This window comes from Marmota monax, unplaced genomic scaffold, assembly GCF_021218885.2.
Source record: "Marmota monax isolate L192 unplaced genomic scaffold, Marmota_monax_Labrador192_F-V1.1 WCK01_AAM20220418_F8-fsc00044, whole genome shotgun sequence".
In the NCBI taxonomy this organism is placed as follows: domain Eukaryota; kingdom Metazoa; phylum Chordata; class Mammalia; order Rodentia; family Sciuridae; genus Marmota; species Marmota monax.
The window spans coordinates 2,116,191-2,138,079 of NW_026695198.1; the positions used below are offsets into that span (position 1 = coordinate 2,116,191).

Below are 21,889 nucleotides of genomic sequence, written 5' to 3' on the forward strand. Positions count from 1 at the left end.
TTTGATAAGATCAAAATTAGAACAAAATATATATGTAAGATTTCTATTGGCTTTTCATAAATTTATGTTTTAATTTCCATTCTTATAAAGAGTAGAACATTCATATGAAGAAAATTTTCTACTATCTTAAATAAGCAAAAAGAGCAAAATACACAGTATCTTTTTAAATTAAGGTTAAAAGTATGAAAAATGTATGTAATCTGAAGATACAAACAGCGTAGGAAAATATTAAAATAGTTGTATCAGGTTTATAGTTTGATGCTAGGCATGTAATTTTTTATTCAATAGATATATTTGAAATGAATTAAAATGGATGTAAGAAATGCACTCAACTGCCCAAACCCAAAGAATAGACTCCTGGATAGAAATGTAGCAAAGCGAAACTTTAATGAAGGTCTTGCAAGATTGGGTATCTGAAAGGCACCATATACATATGTAGACTGAAGAAAAGATAGCCTCTTTAAAAAATGGTGATGGGAAAATTGAAATCCATATGTAGAATGAAATTGAACCCCTACACAAAACTCAACTCAAAGTGGATCAGGGACTTAGGTGTTTCAGACACCCTGTGATGACAAGAAAAAATGTAGGCCCAACTATCTATCATGTCAGCTTAGGAACTGATTTCCTCAATGAGACTCCTAAAGCATTAGAAGTAAAATCAAGAATCAATAAATGGGATAGTATCAAACTAAAAACTTCTTTACAACAAACAATTAAGAACATGAAGAGAGAGCCTAAAGAATGTGAGAAAATGTTTACCCACTTGCACTTCAGGTAGAGCATTAATCTCCAGGATATACAAAGAACTCAAAGCACTTAACACCCAAAAAACAACCCAGTCAATAAATGGACAAAGAAACTGAATAGGCACTTTACAGAAGAAGAAATAGAATTGGTCAACATACGTATGAAAAAAAAGTTCAATATCTCTAGTAATTAGAGAAATGCAAATGAAAACCATACTGGGATTCCATCTCTAGTCAAAATATCAATTATCGAGAATGGAAGGAACAATAAGTGTTGTCAAGGCTGTGGGGGAAAATGTTCACTCATACATTGAGGTGGGACTTCAAATTGGTGCAAACACTCTGGAAAGCAGTAATGGAGACTTGTCAGAAAACTTGGAATGGAACCACCATTTGACTCAGCTATCCCACTCCTCGGTTTATACCAAAGGACTTAATACTACAGTGACTTAATACTACAGCCTACTACAGTGATTTCAATGTTTATAGCAGCTCCATCCACAATAGCCAAGCTATGGAACCAACCTAGGTGCCCTTCAATACATGAATGGATCAAGAAAGTGTGGTATATATGCACAATGTAATATTATTCAGCCATAAATAATGAAATAATGGCATTTGCTGGTAAATGGATGGAACTGGAGACTATCATGCTAAGTGAGATAAGCCAGACCCAAAAACCAAAGGCTGAATGTGCTCTCTGATATGTGGATGCTAACACACAATAGCAGCAGGGGGAAGGATGGAGTTTATTGATTAGAGAAAGAGGAATGAAGGGAAGGAGGATGGAAATAGGAAAGACAGTGGAAGGAACTGGACATAACCTTCCTGTGTTCATATATGAATACACAACCAGTCAAACCACATCATGTACAGCCACAAGAATGGGCTCCTGGCCGGGCATGGTGGTACATGTCTGTGATCCTGTGGCTCGGGAGGCTGAGGCAGGAAAATCGCGAGTTCAGCCTCAGCAATGGTGAGGTGCTAAGCAACACAATGAGACCCTGTCTTTAAATAAAATACAAAAAATAGGTCTGGGTATGTGACTTAGTGGCTGAGTGCCCCTGAGTTCAATACCCAGTACCACCACCCCCCCAGAAAAGAATGGGATCCTAATTAGAATGACATATACATACATGTATATGTCAAAATACACTCCACTTTCATGTATATCTAAAAAGACCAAAAGGGGGAAAAGATTGATGTTTGGTGAGCAGGCACACCCAGAACAGCTAGGCAAGCATTTTTTTTTTTCCCCCTAGCACGTGAGTCCCTCCCCTGGTTCTTCATAGGGTTGGTTCTTCATAGGGGTTAGATCTTCTTGGATGGTTCCTGAGTTTCCTTATAAGGTTATTTCCTCTTTGGTGGCTCCAGAACCAATCAAATCTATGTGTATGTCTTTGAAAAAAGTGCACACAGGGGCTAACTTTGGACCAGTCAGGTTTACTTGTTTTTGCTCAGGGCTGCACTAAGGTGGGGAGTGCTAGGTGGGAGTTGGGGAGTTCACTCCTGATGTCTGCTAGTGCAAGGATATGCGGACAGCTTGCTGGTGGTTTTGTTTTCTGTGATCACATCAGCAACCTGTTGTGTAAATTAGTCACATCATTCTAACCTGAGCCATTTGCATCCTTATAATATCTTGCTTTGAAAATAAGTCTATCAAATATTTTACCCCTCATAATGATAACTCTTTTTTACTTATTTTCTTATGTTAAGAGAATAATGGAGGGCTGGAGTTGTGGCTCAGTGGTAAAGCACTTGCCTAGCATGTGTGAAGCACTGGGACAAATTCTCAGCACTGCATATAAATAAATGAATAAAATAAAGGTCCATCAACATCTAAAAATATTTTTAAAAGAATAATGGAGAAAGTTCTATAATACTAGATACAATTTATTAAAAAGTCACTGTAAGAAAACTTGTCCAGTGTGTATAGTTCTAGATTACATTTTGTATCTCTTAAAAATTGTGACTCAAAAAAGCAGGATATAATATTATCTATCCAACTGCTAGTTATAAAAAAAAGAGAGAGAAACGTACTTATTACCCAAGTTTTGCCCATAGTTTTACCAAGATCTAAAAAATGTTTCTCTTTATTACCTATGTAAGTCCTTCATTTTTGAATTTGTTCTAAGTAGTTTTACATGCCAGCAGAAGTATTTTGACATATTGTATAAAAATGGAGCACAACTTCTTATTCCTGTCTTACACGATGCAGAATCACACATAGGATGATAATATCTGACTTATTCCATTGTCCTTCCCACTTCAGCACCCTCCCTCCCCCTAGCTTCTCTATGCCCTACCCAAAGTTCCTCCATTTTTCCCTAGTACCTCCCCTCACACTTTGGATTTGGGTGATTGGCTTATTTCGCTTAGTATGATATTCTCCAGCACCATCCATTTACTGGCAAATGCCATGATTTCATTCTTTAAGTCTGAGTAATGTTCCATTGTGTATATACCACATTTTCTTCATCCATTCATCTGTTGTAGGGCACCTAGGTTGATTTCATAGTTTAGCTATTGTGAATTGAGCTGCTATAAATATTGATGTGGTTGCATTACTGTGGTATGCTGATTTTAGTCCTTTGGGTATAAACCAAGGAGTGGGATAGCTGGGTCGAATCGTGATTCCATTCCAAGTTTTCTAAGGAATCTATACTGTTTTCCAGATTGGTTGCACCAATTTTCAGTCCCAACAGCAATGTACACATGAACCTTTCCCCCCACATCCTTGACAACACTTATTATTTCTTGTATTCTTGATAATTACCATTCTGACTGGTTCTTCCACTTTGAATGGAAGAACTTATTGAATTTGATGTTCAGCTCTTGTCATTTACATATTAAGGAAATGTAGGTAACTAATATACAGGTACATCTGTAAATAGCCAAGGGGAAAAAAGTTTCAATGGTGAGATTGTTCAAGAAATCAAGTTGCTGTGGTTAGAAGAACAGATAACTGAGTGGACAAATCTCTGTATAAGTCTGCTGGGGATGGAAAGGAACAGGTAGAAGGGGTCAAGGGAGAAATGTTTCTTTTCAGATAATAGGGACTTGAGCATGATGGAATAATAGACTAAGTGATGGAAAAGGTTGAGGTGATAGGACTTAGAATCCTGAATGCAGTTTCCTATGACCCTTTGTTCTTCCTAATGGAGGATTTTCTTCTTATAGTCACAAACCACTGGATTGTCAGGCAAAAAAGTTTCTTGCTCACATTTTTTTTAACCTACCAGAATCTGTGATATTTTTACTTTTTTATCCCAACAATGTATACTTCACTCCAGTGAGAAAGTCTAAGCATGAAGAGAAACTTGTGATTTTGAGTTTGATCCTAAGAATGCTTTTTGTTTAGTTTATCCATATAGGTTGTTTTCTAATTCAATATGTTTAGCAATGATTCTCAAATTTTGATGGTATAATAATCACCAGAGATAATGATTTTAAAATGGAGATTTCCTGGACCTTTCTTCTCTCAGGATTCTTATTTTCATTTTGAGGACTTAGATATGTAGAACATCCCTGGTATTTCTGATGTAGTCCTCATATTTCATTAAAATATTGTGATAAAATGTAAATAACATAAACTTTATTATTTTAAGTATACAGTTATGTAGCATTCATTATAAGCATTTATTATACATTCACATTTGCTATATTGAATGCTTCTCTCCCAAAACTCACATGTTGAAACCCATTCTTTGTTGTGATAGTACGTGGAGGTGGGATCTTTGGGAATGATTATGTCATGAGGGTGAAAACCTTAAAAATGGGATTCGTGGCCTTTCAAAAAGGTTCCAAAGACTCCTGTACTCCTGCCACATGATGGCACAGTGAACATACTGCCTTCTGTGACTCAGAAAGTGGGCCTTCACCAGACATCGAATCTGCTAGTATCTTAGTCTTGGACTTGCTACCCTTCAGAGATGTCAGAAACAGATTTCTGTTGCCTAGAAGATACCCTGTTATGATATTTTGTTATAGCAGTCTAACTGGACTAAGAATGTCATGTAATCATCACTGCCATCCACCTCCAGAACTTTTTCCTCATCTCATATTGAAACTTTGTGCTCATTAAGCAACAAGTTCCCATTCTTCCCTCCCTATCCCCTGGCCATCACCATCCTTCTTTCTGTCTCCATGAATTTGACTACTCCAGGAATCCCATGTAAATGGAATCATACAATGTTTGTCCTTTGGTATCTGACTAATTTCATTTAGCATATTGTTTTCAAAGTCCACCATGTGGTAACATGTATCAGAATTCTATTCCTTTTTAAAACCAAATAATATTTGTGTGTTTGTGTGTGTGTGTGTGTGTGTGTGTGTGTGTTTCGTTCCACATTTTGTTTACCAGTTTATCCAGTGGTAGATATTTGGATTGTTTTCTATCTGTTGGCTATCTTGAATGGTGCTACTATGAACCTGGGTGTCTGAGTGTCCGTTTGAATCTCTGCTTTCATTTATTTGGGTTATATATGGAGAAGTGCTGTGAAGTGATATTTCCTTGTGGCTTTGATAAGCATTTTCCCTAATGATTCATAATATTAAGCATCTTTTTATTGTTGAGTTGTGGGAATTCTTAATATATTCTAGATCCTTATTAGTTATTTACAAATATTTTCTCCCATTATTCTGATTATCTTTTTACTATCTTCATAGTATCCTTTGAAACTCATAACTTTCAAACTTTAATGGAGTCCAGTTTAATCTATCTTTTCTTTGATTACTTGTGCTTTTGTGACCATTTAAGAAATTATTTAAATATTGTCTAACCCAAGGCTACTTGTTTACTTGTTTTCTTCTGAATTATAGAGGTTTAGCTGTTCCTTGTAGGTCTTTGATCCATATTGAATTATTTTCTTTATATGTTGTATATTCTTTTGCGTATGGAATGTAGTTGTCCCCAGTACCATCTGTTTAGAGTTTATTTTCCCATTGAATAGTCTTTATACTCTTGTTGAATCAGTTGGCCATTGATCTGGGTGTTTAATTCTGGACTGTGAAGTCTGTTACAATGAAAAGGTCTATCATTATACTAGTACCACATGCTTTGACTATTGTAGCCTTCTAGTAAGTTTTAAAATTGGTATATGAGTTTCCAGTGTTTTAAAGATTGTTTTGGGTTTTCAGGGCTCCTTGAAATTCATATGAATTTTAGGATCATCTTTTATATTTCTGCCAAAAAGGTTGTAGGGATTTTGATAGGGATTGAATCAAATCTATAGAGAGAAGTAGAATTCATTTTTGTATGTTTATCTTGTGTCCTGCAACTTTTCCAAATTTATTTATTAGCTCTAATAGTTTTTTGGTGGGTCCTTTAGGGTTTTCTATACATAATACAATGTCATCTGCAAAAAGAGATAATTTTACTACTTGTTTTCAATTTTGGGTTGCTTTTATTTCTTTTTATTGCCTAAATTGCTCTGATTAATATTAGTGTTTAATCAAAGTGTCAAAAGTGGACACCATTTTCTTCTTGATTTTAGGGAGAAATTTTTCAGAGAAACCTTTTATCAGTTTAAAAAAATTCCCTTTTACTCCTAGTTGTTGAATGTTTTTATCATGAAAACTGTTGTATTTTTTTAATAATTAATTTTTAGATATAGGTGGACACAATGTCTTTATTTTACTTTATGTGGTGCTGAGGATCGAACCCAGTGCCTCATGAACGCCAGGCGGCCGCTCTACCTCTGAGCCACAATCCCAGCCCAAGTGTTGGATTTTTAAAGTGCTTTTTCTGCCTTAGTAGATTGTGTGTATTTTTCCCCTTTGTTCTACTAATGTGATCCATTACAATGTTTGATTTTTTATATTTTGAGACATTTAGGTATATCTTGGAAAAATCCCACAAGTCATAGGATAAATAATCCTTTGTCTCTTAATTTGTTTGCCATTGATATAACAAAACACTTTAGGATGAAAACTTTATAAATAAAAGAAGTTTATTTAGTTTTGAAGTCTAAAAGTCCGTGATTGGGCTGCCCCATATCTTTAACCTCTGGCAGATGGCATCATGATGGTAGTAGTGTGTACAGAAAAGATCACAGGAAAGTAATATCAGAAACCAGAGAGATTCAGGAGCTAGCACATCTTTTTATAACAACCCACTCTTACGGGACCTAACTGGGGTTCCCTGAGAACTATGTTAATCTCTTAAGAGGGTGATGCTCTCTGTAATCTAATTAACTTGCCTTAGGTCCCAGCTTTTTTTTTTTTTTTTTTGGCTCCAGCTCGTTTCTACTCCTTGAACTCCGTCATGATGGAGAGCAAACCCCTACCATATGAACTTTTAGGAGACACACTCAAACCATATCCAAACTGTAATAATCCTCTCAGTGTGTTGCTGGATTTGGCCTGCTAATATTTTGTTGAAGGTTTTAAAATCTATTTTCATAAGTAGTTGGTCTATAGTTTTATTGTGATAATATTTGTAAGACTTTTCTGTCAGTGTACATTGGTCTCAGAAAGAGGAAGTATTTTTGTAATTTTTGGAAGAGTTTGAGAATAATTCCTTAAATGTTTGGTGGAATTCACTATTGAAATCACCTGGTTTTACACTTCTTTTTGTCAGGGGTTTTTTGATTATCAGTTTAATCACTTAATTATTGGTCTGTCAAATGTTTCCTTTCTTCTTGAGTCATTGTTGATGGTTTCTGTGGTCATAGGAATTTATCCATTTCATCTAGGTGCTTTAAATTTTATTCAATTTTTCATGGTACTCTCATTCTTTTTATTTCTGTAAGTTTGTTGGTAGTGTCCCTACTTCTGCTTCTTATTTTAGTAACATAAATCTTGTATTTAGTTAAAGGCTTTTTTTTTTTTTGGTCTTTATAGAGAACCAACAGCGTTGTTTTTATCTATTTCATTTGTCTCTGTTCTAATCTTTATTTTCTTTTCCATACTATCTTTAGGATTAATTTGCTCTTTTTTTTTTTTAATTTTTTATTGTGGGTTGTTCAAAACATTACAAATTTCTTGACATATCATATTCCACACTTTGATTCAAGTGGGTTATGAACTCCCACCTTCACCCCATACACAGATTGCAGAATCACATCAGTTACACATCCATTGATTTACAAATTGCCATACTAGTGTCTGTTGTGCTCCGCTGCCTTTCCCATCCTCCCCCCTCCCCCTCCCCCTCCCCCCTCCCCACCTCTCCCCTCCCCTCCCCTCCTCTCTCTCTACCCCCTCCACTGTATAACCCTGAGGGTCTCCTTCCATTACCATGCAATTTCCCTTCTCTCTCCCTTTCCCTCCCACCTCTCATCCCTGTTAAATGTTAATCTTCTTCTCCTGCTCTTCATCCCTACTCTGTTCTTAGTTACTCTCCTTATATCAAAGAAGACATTTGGCATTTGTTTTTTAGGGATTGGCTAGCTTCACTTAGCATAATCTGCTCTAATGCCATCCATTTCCCTGTAAATTCTATGATTTTGTCATTTTTTAATGCAGAGTAATACTCCATTGTGTATAAATGCCACATTTTTTTTATCCATTCATCTATTGAAGGGCATCTAGGTTGGTTCCACAGTCTTGCTATTGTGAACTGTGCTGCTATGAACATCGATGTAGCAGTGTCCCTGTAGCATGCTCTTTTTAGGTCTTTAGGGAATAGACCAAGAAGGGGAATAGCTGGGTCAAATGGTGGCTCCATTCCCAGCTTTCCAAGAAATCTCCATACTGCTTTCCAAATTGGCTGCACCAATCTGCAGTCCCACCAGCAATGTACAAGTGTACCCTTTTCCCCACATCCTCGCCAGCACTTGTTGTTGTTTGACTTCCTAATGGCTGCCAATCTTACTGGAGTGAGATGGTATCTTAGGGTGGTTTTGATTTGCATTTCTCTGACAGCTAGAGATGGTGAGCATTTTTTCATGTACTTGTTGATTGACTGTATGTCCTCCTCTGAGAAGTGTCTGTTCAGGTCCTTGGCCCATTTGTTGATTGGGTTGTTTGTTCTCTTATTGTCTAATTTTTTGAGTTCTTTGTATACTCTGGATATTAGGGCTCTATCTGAAGTGTGAGAAGTAAGGATTTGTTCCCAGGGTGTAGGCTCCCTATTTACCTCTCTTATTGTTTCTTTTGCTGAGAAAAAACTTTTTAGTTTGAGTAAGTCCCATTTGTTGATTCTAGTTATTAACTTTTGTGCTATGGGTGTCCTATTGAGGAATTTGGAGCCCGACCCCACCGACTGTAGATCGTAGCCAACTTTTTCTTCTATCAGATGGCGCGTCTCTGATTTGATATCAAGCTCCTTGATCCATTTTGAATTCACTTTTGTGCATGGTGAGAGAAAGGGATTCAGTTTCATTTTGTTGCATATGGATTTCCAGTTTTCCCAGCACCATTTGTTGAAGATGCTATCCTTCCTCCATTGCATGCTTTTAGCCCCTTTATCAAATATAAGATAGTTGTAGTTTTGTGGATTGGTTTCTGTGTCCTCTATTCTGTACCATTGGTCCACCCGCCTGTTTTGGTACCAGTACCATGCTGTTTTTGTTACTATTGCTCTGTAGTATAGTTTGAAGTCTGGTATCGCTATACCGCCTGATTCACACTTCTTGCTTAGCATTGTTTTTGCTATTCTGGGTCTTTTATTTTTCCATATGAATTTCATGATTGCTTTCTCTATTTCTACAAGAAATGCCGTTGGGATTTTGATTGGCATTGCATTAAACCTATAGAGAACTTTTGGTAATATCGCCATTTTGATGATGTTAGTTCTGCCTATCCATGAACAGGGTATATTTTTCCATCTTCTAAGATCTTCTTCTATTTCTCTCTTTAGGGTTCTGTAGTTTTCATTGTATAAGTCTTTCACCTCTTTTGTTAGGTTGATTCCCAAGTATTTTATTTTTTTTGAAGATATTTTGAATGGAGTGGTTGTCCTCATTTCCATTTCAGAGGATTTGTCGCTGATATACAGGAATGCCTTTGATTTATGCGTGTTGATTTTAAATCCTGCCACTTTGCTGAATTCATTTATTAGCTCTAATAGTTTCTTTGTAGAGCCTTTTGGGTCTGCTAGGTATAGAATCATATCATCTGCAAATAGTGATAATTTAAGTTCTTCTTTTCCTATATTTATGCCTTTAATTTCTTTCGTCTGTCTAATTGCTCTGGCCAGTGTTTCGAGAACTATGTTGAAGAGAAGTGGAGAGAGAGGGCATCCCTGTCTTGTTCCAGATTTTAGAGGGAATGCCTTCAGTTTTTCTCCATTGAGAATGATGCTAGCCTGAGGCTTAGCATAGATTGCTTTTACAATATTGAGGTATGTTCCTGTTATCCCTAGTTTTTCTAGAGTTTTGAACATAAAGGGATGCTGTACTTTGTCGAATGCTTTTTCTGCGTCTATGGAGATGATCATATGGTTCTTATTTTTAAGTCTATTGATGTGGTGAATAACATTTATTGATTTCCGTATATTGAACCAGCCTTGCATCCCAGGGATGAATCCTACTTGATCATGGTGTACAATTTTTTTGATATGTTTTTGTATCCGATTCGCCAGAATTTTATTGAGGATTTTTGCATGTAGGTTCATCAGAGATATTGGTCTGTAGTTTTCTTTCTTTGAAGTGTCTTTGTCTGGTTTAGGTATCAGGGTGATGTTGGCCTCATAGAATGAATTTGGAAGTTCTCCCTCCTTTTCTATTTCCTGAAGTAGCTTGAAAAGTATTGGTATTAGTTCTTCTTTAAAGGTTTTGTAAAATTCTGCTGTATACCCATCCGGTCCTGGGCTTTTCTTCGTTGGTAGTCTTTTGATGGTTTCTTCTATTTCCTCAATTGATATTGGTCTGTTTAGGTTGTCTATATCCTCCTGACTCAATCTGGGCAGATCATATGACTTAAGAAATTTATCTATGCCTTCACTATCTTCTAATTTATTGGAGTATAAGGATTCAAAATAGTTTTTGATTATCTTCTGTATTTCTGAAGTGTCTGTTGTGATATTGCCTTTTTCATCCCGTATGCTAGTAATTTGAGTTCTCTCTCTTCTTCTCTTCGCTAGCATCGCTAAGGGTCTGTCGATTTTGTTTATTTTTTCAAAGAACCAACTTTTAGTTTTGTCAATTTTTTCAATTGTTTCTTTTGTTTCGATTTCATTAATTTCAGCTCTGATTTTAATTATTTCTTGCCTTCTACTTCTTTTGCTGTTGTTTTGCTCTTCTTTTTCAAGGATTTTGAGATGAAGTATGAGATCATTTATTTGTTGGTTTTTTCTTTTTTTAAGGAATGAACTCCAAGCAATGAATTTTCCTCTTAGAACTGCTTTCAATGTGTCCCATAGATTCCGATATGTTGTGTCTGTGTTTTCATTTATCTCTAAGAATTTTTTAATTTCCTCCTTGATGTCTTCTATAACCCATTGATCATTCAGTAATCTATTGTTCATTCTCCAAGTGATGTATGCTTTTTCCTTCCTTCTTTTATCGTTGATTTTCAGTTTCATTCCATTATGATCAGATAAGATGCATGGTATTATCTCTACTCCTTTATATTGTCTAAGAGTTGCCCTGTAACATAATATATGATCTATTTTTGAGAAAGATCCATGTGCTGCTGAAAAAAAAGTGTAACTGCTTGATGTTGGGTGGTATACTCTATATATGTCAATTAGGTCTAGGTTATTAATAGTGTTATTGAGTTCTATAGTTTCCTTATTCAACTTTTGTTTGGAAGATCTGTCCAGTGGCGAGAGAGGTGTGTTGAAGTCTCCCATGATTATGGTGTGGTGGTCTATTAGACTCTTGAACTTGAGAAGAGTTTGTTTGACGAACATAGCTGCACCATTGTTTGGGGCATAAATATTTATGATTGTTATGTCTTGTTGGTGTATGGTTCCCTTAAGCAGTATGTAGTGTCCCTCTTTATCTCTTTTGATTAACTTTGGCTTGAAATCTATTTTATTTGATATGAGTATGGACACGCCTGCTTGTTTCCGAAGTCCATATGAGTGATATGATTTTTCCCAACCTTTCACCTTCAGCCTATGTATGTCTTTTCCTATCAAATGCGTCTCCTGTAGGCAGCATATTGTTGGGTCTTGTTTTGTGATCCATTCTACTAGCCTGTGTCTCTTAATTGGTGAGTTTAAGCCATTAACATTTAGGGTTATTATTGAGATATGGGTTGTTCTTCCAGCCATATTTGTTTATTTCTGTTACTAAACATTGTTTGTTTTCCTCTTTGATTATTCCCCCCCCCCCCTTTACTGTCCTACCTCCCACTGTTGGTTTTCATTGTTATTTTCCATTTCCTCTTCCTGTAATGCTTTGGCTAGGATGTTTTGAAGAGATGGTTTTCTAGCTGCGAATTCTTTAAACTTTTGTTTATCGTGGAAGGTTTTAATTTCATCCTCCATCCTGAAGCTTAATTTCGCTGGATACACAATTCTTGGTTGGAACCCATTTTCTTTCAGTGTTTGAAATATGTTATTCCAGGATCTTCTAGCTTTCAGAGTCTGTGTTGAAAGATCAGCTGTTATCCTGATTGGCTTACCCCTAAATGTAATCTGCTTCCTTTCTCTTGTAGCTTTTAAAATTCTCTCCTTATTCTGTATGTTGGGCATCTTCATTATAATGTGTCTAGGTGTGGATCTCTTATGATTTTGCACATTCGGCGTCCTGTAGGCTTCTAGGATTTGGGATTCTGTCTCATTCTTCAAGTCTGGGAAGTTTTCTTGTATTATTTCATTGAATAGACTGCTCATTCCTTTGGTTTGGAGCTCTGTAACTTCCTGTATCCCAATGACTCTTAAGTTTGGTCTCTTAATGTTATCCCATATTTCTTGGATGTTCTGCTCATGGTTTCTTAACAGTCTTGCTGAGCTGTCTATGTTCTTTTCCAGTTGAAATACTTTGTCTTCATTGTCTGATGTTCTATCTTCTAAGTGTTCTACTCTGCTGGTAGTATTCTCCATTGAGTTTTTAAGTTGGTTTATTGCTTCCTGCATTTCTAGGATTTCTGTTTGTTTGTTTTTTATAACCTCTATCTCCCTGTATAGTTGATCCTTTGCTTCCTGGATTTGTTTGCGTAATTCATTGTCGAAGTGATCTTTCATTGTCTGATTTTGCTGTCTAATGTCTTCCTTGATACTCCAGATCATCTGAAGCATGTATATCCTGAATTCTTTATCTGACATTCCATCTGCTGCAGCTGTTACCTCTTCTAAAGTTGCGTTGACCTGCATTGCTTGTGGTCCTTTCTTTCCTTGTCTTTTCATACTGCTTGCGTATCTTTCCTGCAGGTGCGGGCGGCGGCTCTGCTCTCTCCTTATTCCAATTGGGGTGTCGTGGCTACCAGGCCGGCAGGTCACTGGGCCTGTTCTGGGAGCTGGCGGCGGCTCTGTTCTGCCTCTACTCCAATTGGGGTGACGAGTGTACCACGCCGGCAGGCCACCGGGCCTGATCCGCCGGTCGGTTGCAGTTTTGCCTACCCTGCAGGCGCGGGCGGCAGCTCTACTCTGCCCCTACTCCAAATGGGGTGACGTGTCTGTCGTACCGGCAGGCCACTGGGCCTGTCCCGCTGGTCGGTCGCAGATCTGCCCACCTTTCGGGCACGGGTGGAGGCTCTGCTCTGCCCCTACTCCAATTGGGGTGTCGTGACTACCCCGCCTGCAGGACGCTGGGCCTGTTCCTGGCATGGGAGGCGACTCTGCTCTGTCACTACTCCAATTAGGGTGGTGTTTGTACCATGCCGGCAGGCTCCTGGGCCTGATCCACCGGTCTGTTGTAGGTCTGCCTACCTTGAAGGCGCGGGCGGCGGATCTGCCCTGCCTCTCCTACCACGCCTGCGGACCCCTGGGCCTGATCTGCAGGTTGATCACTGGTCTGCTCACCCTGCGGGCACGGGTGGCGGTTCCGCTCCGCCCCCACTCCAATTGGGGTCACGTGACCACCACACCGGCAGGGCCTGATCCGGGCGTGGGAGAAGGATCTGCTCTGCCCCTACTCCAGTTGGGGTGACGTGTGTACCACACTGGCAGGCCACTGGGCCTGACCCGCCAGTCTGTCACAGGTCTGTTTACCTTGCAAGCGCGAAGGGCGGCTCTGCCCTGCCCCTCCTACCACGCCCATGTACTACTGGGTCGCGGGTCTGCCCACCTGGCGGGTGTGGGTGGCGGCTCCGCTCCGCCCCCTCTCCAATTGGGGTCACGCGGTCACCACGCTGGCGAGCCGCTGGGCCTGCTCCGGGCGCTGGCGGCGGCCCGGCTCCTCCCCTCTGGCTCGAGGACAAATTGAGGAGACTCGGGTGACTGAGCCTCACCCCCCCTACCAGGAGACCAACTGCTTATGTCACCGCTGGTATTGATGAAGATCTCTCCTCCACCGCTTTCTGCTGACATCAGATCTCTGCCATGTTGGTATCCTATGCGAATGGCAGCATTTCGTTCCCCTTGCCGGGCAACCCAAGCAACGGGTGAGTCCTGACCGGCCCTCAGCAGGACCCGGACCGAGACGCAGTTTCCGCGGGCTCCTAGCCCTGGTCCAGGGAAGTTCCGGGAGCCGGAACTCGGCCGCTCCGTGCTCGGTGTAAGCTCCTATAAGTGTAAGCTCCAAGAAGCAGTCCCCGCGGGCTCAGTTCTGGGAGCCGGAATTCGGCTGCTTAGTGCTTGGTGTATGCTCTGATAGTAGCAGGGTCCAAGAAGCAGCCTCCGCAGGCTCCGCAGCCCTGAGCCAGGGCGGTTCCGGGATGGTTCCGCGAGCCGGAACTCGGCCGCTCCGTGCTCGGTGTAAGCTCCTATAAGTGTAAGCTCCAAGAAGCAGTCCCCGCGGGCTCAGTTCCGGGAGCCGGAATTCGGCTGCTTAGTGCTTGGTGTATGCTCTGATAGTAGCAGGGTCCAAGAAGCAGCCTCCGCAGGCTCCACAGCCCTGAGCCAGGGCGGTTCCGGGACGGTTCCGGGAGCCGGAACTCGGCCGCCCCGCGCTCGGTGTTCGCTCCGATAAGATCAGATTCTAAGAAGCACCCAGGCGCTGAACCCTAGCAATCTGTCTGCAAGCCGCAGGCGAATTGCAGGCTGAAATTACCTGTTCTATGGCTGAATGAGCTGCTGTCAGTCAAAAACAGGTATGGTGACGTCAGTTTACCAACATGGTGGCTGCTGGCCTCCTCTGTGGTCTGACCGGTGTGGAGAACCGAGATGGACCGCTTCCTTCCCCCGTCTCGAACCCAGAATTCAGCCCTGAGTGCGGTGCTTGCGCAGCTGGCAGAAACTGCAGCACTGTAACCCTGCGTCTCTATCCCACCGCGCGCTGCAGACTCTAGCCGCCTGGCGATTTGCTGAATAAGCAGTGTTACCCTCCGTGCGACAAACCTCTCGCGTTTGAGTCCCCGTAGCCGATCCTCGTGCGATGGAAATCCTTCCTCCAGGTTCCGGAGCACCCCACTATTGCTGGAAATTCCTAACAAGATATCCTTTAGCCGTCCTGACTTGTCATACTCCCACACAGTGAAGCAGCACACGGGGGTAATGCACTCCCCTCGCCGCCATCTTCCTTCTCCCTCTTTTTTTTTAATACTAGTTTCTTAGGGTGCAAGGTTAGATTATTCATTTAGAACCTTTTTTAATCTTGGTTTTTGTATCTATAATATTTTTGTGTGAGCACTGCCTCCCATAAATTTGTATATTTTTAAAATTTTCATTCTTCTGAAAGTATTTTCTTATTTTTTGAAAATATTCTTTTTAATTGTAGATGTACACAATATCTTTATTTTTATTTGTTTATTTTTATGTGGTGCTGGGCACCAAACCCAGGGCCTCAGACATGCGAGGCAAGCACTCTACCACTGAGCTACAACCCTAGCCCAAGTATTTTCTAATTTGTTTTCTAATTTATTTTAAATTCTTCTTTGATTCTTTGAGTTATTAAGTGGTGTTGACTAATTTCTACTTACTTGTGAATTTTCCAGTTATCTTTTGGTGTTAATGTCTATTTTCATTTTGGTCAAAGAAGACACTTTATATGATATCAGTATTTTAAAATTTATCGAGAAACATTTTTTGGTCTATCTTGCAAAATGTTTCATGTACATCTAAGATAAATGTGCATTATTTTGTGTTTGAATAGTGTTCCATATGTCTGTAAGGTTTAGTGAGTTTATAGTGTGTTCAAGCCCTGTATTTCCTTAGTAATTATTTGTGTACTAGTGAAAGTAGGATATCAAAATGTCTGATTTTTATAGAACTGTTAAGTTTTTCTTTTAATTCTGTTTTAGTTTAATATATTCTGAGGCTATGTTGTTAGGTGTGTATATATTTATAGATGTTGTAACTTTACTATGATTTGACTCTTAATAACATTTTCTGCTTTGTCTCAACAGTGTTTTATCTTGCATTCTAATTTGTCTGGTGCTAGTATAGCCATCCCAGCTATCTTTTAATTACTGCTTGCTTGGATTATCTTTCTGTCCTTTCACTTTCAACCTTTTTGTGTTTTGGTCATAAAAGTGAACCTTTTATAGGTAGCATATGGTTATATCATGCTCTTTTAATCTATTCTACCAATCTCTGTGTTTTAAGTGAACAGTTTAATCTACTTACATTTCAATTACTTATAAGGAAGAATTAATGCAATTTTGTTTTTATTTTCTGTATATTTTACAACATTTTGTTCTTTAATTTCTCTATTACTTTTATCATTTGTAAGAATTTGTTTTCTCTACTGTTTTGATTCTTATTTCTCTTTCTTTTTGATATTTTTCCCCTTTAGTTGTTTCCCTGGGGTTTATATGAAGTCAACTGAACTCTAACAATCTAGTTTGGATCAATGCCATCTTAGTTGGAAAAACACAAAAAATACTGCTCCCATACAGCTTCATATCCTTTATGTTATTTTCACTAATGGCGTCTCTATATAGCATACGTTCATTTGTGCATTTGCTTCTTAAATTGTATAGGATAAAAGAGTTATGCATTAAAGAACAGAATAGTATAGGCTTTAACATTTACTTACATTGGTCTTTTTTGTATGTATGGCTTTGTGTTAGTCACTATTCATTTCAGTCTATCAGCTCCCTATAGCATTTCTTGTAAGAAAATTCCAATGGTTATAAACTCCCTCAGCTCTCGCTCACTCTCCCCTTCCTTCCCTCGCTCCCTCCCTTCCTTCCTTCCAATCTGGGAATGTCTTAATTTCTGCTTCATTTTATTTGTGTTCATGTGTGTGTGTATGTTGCTCAGTCTGGTCTCAAACTTGTGGGCTTAAGTAACTCTTTTGCTTCAGTCTCCGGAGTACCTGGGATTACAGGCATGTGCCATTGAGCCTGGTTGTGTTTCATTTTTGAAAGATAGTTTTGTCAAATAAATAATTCTTGTTTGATGCCTTGCCCCTTTGCTAGCATGCTAAAAATTCGGTCTCATTGCCTGTTGGCCTCCATGGTTACTGGATGAGAAATCTGCTATTAATCTCATTAAGGATACCTTTTATATCACTTCTTTCTTGCTAATTTCAAGATTCTCTCTGTCTTATGTCTTAGGCTCTGGACAGTTTAATTGCAATATGGATCTCAGTGTGGATCTTGTTGCCTTTGCCCTCCTCAGACAGAATAAGCTGAGTTTATTGAGTTTGGGGCTATTCTTCAAATATTCTTTCTCTTTTCCCTCTAGAACTTTCATCATATTTATTATGGTATACTTAGTATTCTGTATATCTTTGTCGTCTCTTCATTCTTTTTTTTTTCTGCTCCCTTAGGTAGGACAATCTTTTTGCCTGTCTTCAAATTCCCTGATTATTCTTCTTTCTTCAAATTTGCCAGTGAACCCTCTAGTAAACTTTAGCTCTTAAGTTTACATTACACTTGGCTCATTTTTGTAATTTCTGTTAATGCCTTATTTGTTACATTGACATTACCTGCTCTTGATTTCCTTTAGAGTTCTGCCCATGGTTTCATTTAGCTCTTTGAATATGTTTAAGACAATTGATTTAACATGTTTGTCTCATTAGATCAATGTCTGGACACACTCTATATGGACTATACTTTCTTATTTTTTTGCAACTGGATATGACAACTGTATATGACTGGATATGAATATTAAAATGTGGCAACCCTGGAAATGATAAGCTTCCCTCCAACAAGATTTGTTGTTGCTATTTGTTGTGGGTTGATTTTTCTAAACTTCATTTTGAAGTCTGCATTTTTTTGTCTTGATGTAGTCTCCGAGTTCTGCAGTCCCTTATAATTATGGTCAGCTGGTGCTTTGACAGAATTTTCTTAAAGACTTGAATCTAATAAAATTTTTAAAAATTAAAAAAATACGGAGATAAGAAAATAAAAAAGCTGGTAAAAACAATTGAAACGACCAACTGTGGCAGAAAAAAAGTTGAGCAAAGAAAAGTTTTATGGAATTATAGATTTTAGTAGTTGCTTTTTCCCATTGCTTTGGGTGGGTTTTTTTTGTGTGTGTGTGTACTAATATTTACTTTAACAACCTTAAAGAAACCTGTAACTTCCAGTATTTCTTTAAAAGGATGAATGTTTAAATTTTCCTGAATGTATCACTGTTAAAAAAAATAAATGTCAAATAATTGTAAATAAAGTTGATCTAAATACACCTTGTTTTTTGCTTCAGTGATTGCCATGTCAATCAGCAGGTTTGCTGCTGTGCCCGTGTTCTCAGTGTCGACAGTGAAGTACAGAGCAGTGCTGCTCCTGGCGTCCATCACATTTGGATCTGCACCAGATTTTAGCAAAATCAGCACATTCTTCCTCCTGGAACTGTGCAGTGTATCAGGACTTAATCAGAACTGTGCTGTTGTCACTGTCACAGAAGTTAATGTGGTATTTCTTCTGTATCAGGAGTGTCACCACTTCTGATGGCCACAGGCATAGGGGTAATGCAGAGTAGTCCTATTGGAAGGACTGGCAGTGGGGATGAGGCTATTGTGCTGGGGTTGCAAGCCAGGACGTCACTCATGCTAGGCAAACATGGTACCCTCGAGGTACATCCCCTGACCAGAGCAGCAGTTCATGATGTTCCACAGTGGTAATTGGCAGCATTGATGAGATATTCTTCATACTCATAGAATCATCTCACAATTCATAGTGCGTAGAACTTCAGTAATTAGATGAAGACTTGGGCCACCAAGTGGAAAAGCTCCTCTGCCTCTAGATTGGGTTCCTTCAGCCACTTGATCCTGGATCCAACAATACATAGAGTGGCTTCTCAGTTACTCTTTAAGTTAATTAAAAAAAAAAGTCATCCTCCCTCCCACAGTTAAATCTGCTGACTCCAGAACTCGGGATGGCTCAAGTACAGCAGTGACTGTAAAAAATATGTAAATGAGTGTCCAACTGCCAACTTTCACAGGCAAAAAGCAGAATACTTCAAAGTAGGATTTCTGATTTTAAATTTTAGGTGCCTCGTGAAAACTAACCTATCGATACATATTTGATTTCGCTAAAACCTGCTTTGGGTATTTTCTACAAAGATTCTGGTTATCTGTATGTTGGATCCTGACAAAGACCTAATCAATCTCTGATTTCTCTTCAGTTCTTTTTCTCTTTCTTCATTAGAGGTATTAACCCATTTCTGTTTCTTTTACAAAACTTCTGAGCTGAGAAGTATATGAGGAAGAGAGGTTTATTTAGCTTAGTGTTCAGGAGATGCAAGATCACGGCACTGACATCAGTTTGACTCTGGTTAGGACCTATTGGAGGATGGCAGGAGTATATGCAGGAACACACAAGAGAGGGAGAGATCTTTTGGTGAGATAGGAAACCAGAGGGTGGGGAGGGGGAGTCTCTTTTGTAACCTTTCACTCTCATGGAACTAACCAGGGTCCTATGAGAAGTGCTTAAACCCTTCTAAAGGTAGCACCTCCAATGACCTTCCATTAGGACCCTCCTTTAAAGTTTATACTACTACTTTCATCACACTGAAGACCAAGATTTTACAATATGAAACCTTGGAGGGCAGCCCACATCTAAATAATAGCAGGGTGAATAATGGAACTTTAAAATTTCCTCCTTTTCACCCTGTATATTTCTCTTAAGACATTATCTGTGGTGTGTGCTCTTAAAATTTAGTCCTTTTTTTCTCAAGTGAATTTTAATTTTTTTCTTTTTTTCATCAACTTTGTCACTACATTTCTAAGTTTTTATAACTTTGAATATTTTGGCTTTTTTTTTTATTAATAGGTTAGTAAGTTAACATATTATCTGTTTTGTGTGCTTTCTTTGTGTGTTAGGATGTTATTCTGCTCCTTATTTTTTTCCCTCCTAATAACAACTATGGGATTTGATTTTGATACTTATCTATTGTTTATTTTTAAGTAATTTTTTTTTTGGAAAATTTAGGAATCAGATTTAGGATATCTTTTCTACTTTGTGTTGCTTTCTTATATCTTGCAAAAATATGGCCACTTTTTTACTTGTTACATTGATGCTACTGGCTCTTTTTACTTGTTACATAGATGCACTGCTTTACCTGGACCTTTTTATAGTCTCTCTTATTCCTGTGTAGCTGAGTGGATTCTACTCCTAATTTCTCTTCATCTTTCCCCTTACTTAGCAAGGAGATATGGCTCATTCAAGTAGTCCCAGGCTGCTCTGCTTCCTAGTGAACAATGAAATAGGCCAGGTCTACTTCATGGTGAACTGTGGATGTCTAGGTTCCCAGGGCCTACTTTGATCCCTGATGTTATTTGGGACTTTGGAGGGGTGATAGTTTGTCCTCACCCACTTGTATTTTGGACTTTGTTGACTGCTGGTAAATGTTGTCTGTTCATTTTGGATTTGCTATCTATTTGTACTATCTTTATGTGAAGATTCAGAGACATTAAAAAACTATGCCTTTATTACTGTCATTCTTGGGTTTCTAAATTGCTAGTTGACAACTTAATAATGTATGTTTAATGAAGTTGAAATATTTTTTCTTTTAAAAATCATCTCCACAGAGGAAAAGGAATTGGTGTATAGAGTATCCATCCTTTCCAGAAGAGAAGCCACTACAGTGCAGAACAGGTCTCAGGACAGTGGGAGCAGTTGCCTCCCTCTCTGAAGCATGGCTTAAGTGTGGAGAAGGATTTCAGGACACTCCTAGGACTCGGGTAAAGTAGCTGTAAAATTGTTTTCCCTAATGCAGAAGGGTAAATGATAAGATTCCTTAGTGTTCATGCTGCTGTGATTACATTTCTTTGGAATTCCCTTTCTTATTTTCTTTTCCATATATTATAATTGATGCAGTATTTTTTCCCCCCATTCCTTGAATTCCTTTAATAATTGTGGCATATTAGTATCACCTTGTTAGGCTATGCAGAACCTTTGTACTTGTTTGTAAATGGAGGATACATACTGAGAAAGTATTCAGAAGTGAAACCATTGAACATACTACTTTACATGAAGTATATTTATGAAATGTTCATATATTCAGAACCTTTTGTCTATGAGATTCTGGTTAATTTTTGTACAAGTTATAACTTACAAAATAGAGGAATGGTATCATAAACTCTAAAGATAATGTAGAGACAAACAGTAATAAGAACCTCAAGTGTCAGAGTCATATATGTGAACATTAATATTGAATATTAATGTGAAATTTTTTGTTGATAATACAACAAAACTTTATTAACATTTTGGACAGGTTGAGCTATGACTGATAGTGGCAATTTCTGAACTTAAGTTGGGGCAAATGGCTATAGTGCAGCATAATGCCATCACTGTGTATTGTGAATACAGACATAAGAATGAATTGTTACCCTTCAAATGAAGGATCAGGTGCAGAGGATTGTTGTAGTCAAAGAGTACAGTCATCTTCCAGCTGCTTGCCTCTAGAGGTGAGCCCCTGCTAGTCAAGGGAATGCCTTTTTTATCCTGGATCTTGGCGTTTACATGATTGCCTTGTCAATTAGGGTCTTTACAAAGATCTGCATTTTGACCTGTTATCAAATGTCTCATCGATCCACCCATAAACATCCACACTGCCATTCAACAAAGCCACTCAGCTCTTGAAATGTTTTGATCAGTCAACATTGTTTCAATTCTGGAAAAAAATCAGTTTATAAGAATATAAGCAATGGGTTGGGGTTGTGGCTCAGTGGTGGAGTGCTTGCATAGCACATGTGAGGCAACGGCTTTGATCGTCAGCACCACATATAAATAAATAAAGGCATTGTGTCCATCTA

The 21,889-nt window shown here is 38.6% G+C and overlaps 1 protein-coding gene across 5 annotated transcripts in view; it reads left to right on the forward strand.

Annotated features, from left to right (window-relative positions):
• Positions 1-21,889, forward strand: part of Spidr (scaffold protein involved in DNA repair) — a 410,995-nt gene that overhangs the window by 15,921 nt on the left and 373,185 nt on the right. For all 5 annotated transcript variants that reach the window (XM_058574001.1, XM_058574003.1, XM_058574004.1 and 2 more), the window contains exon 2: positions 20,663-20,815. In XM_058574001.1, coding sequence (XP_058429984.1) covers positions 20,663-20,815 — 153 coding nt within the window. The remainder of the gene's footprint in view (positions 1-20,662; positions 20,816-21,889) is intronic.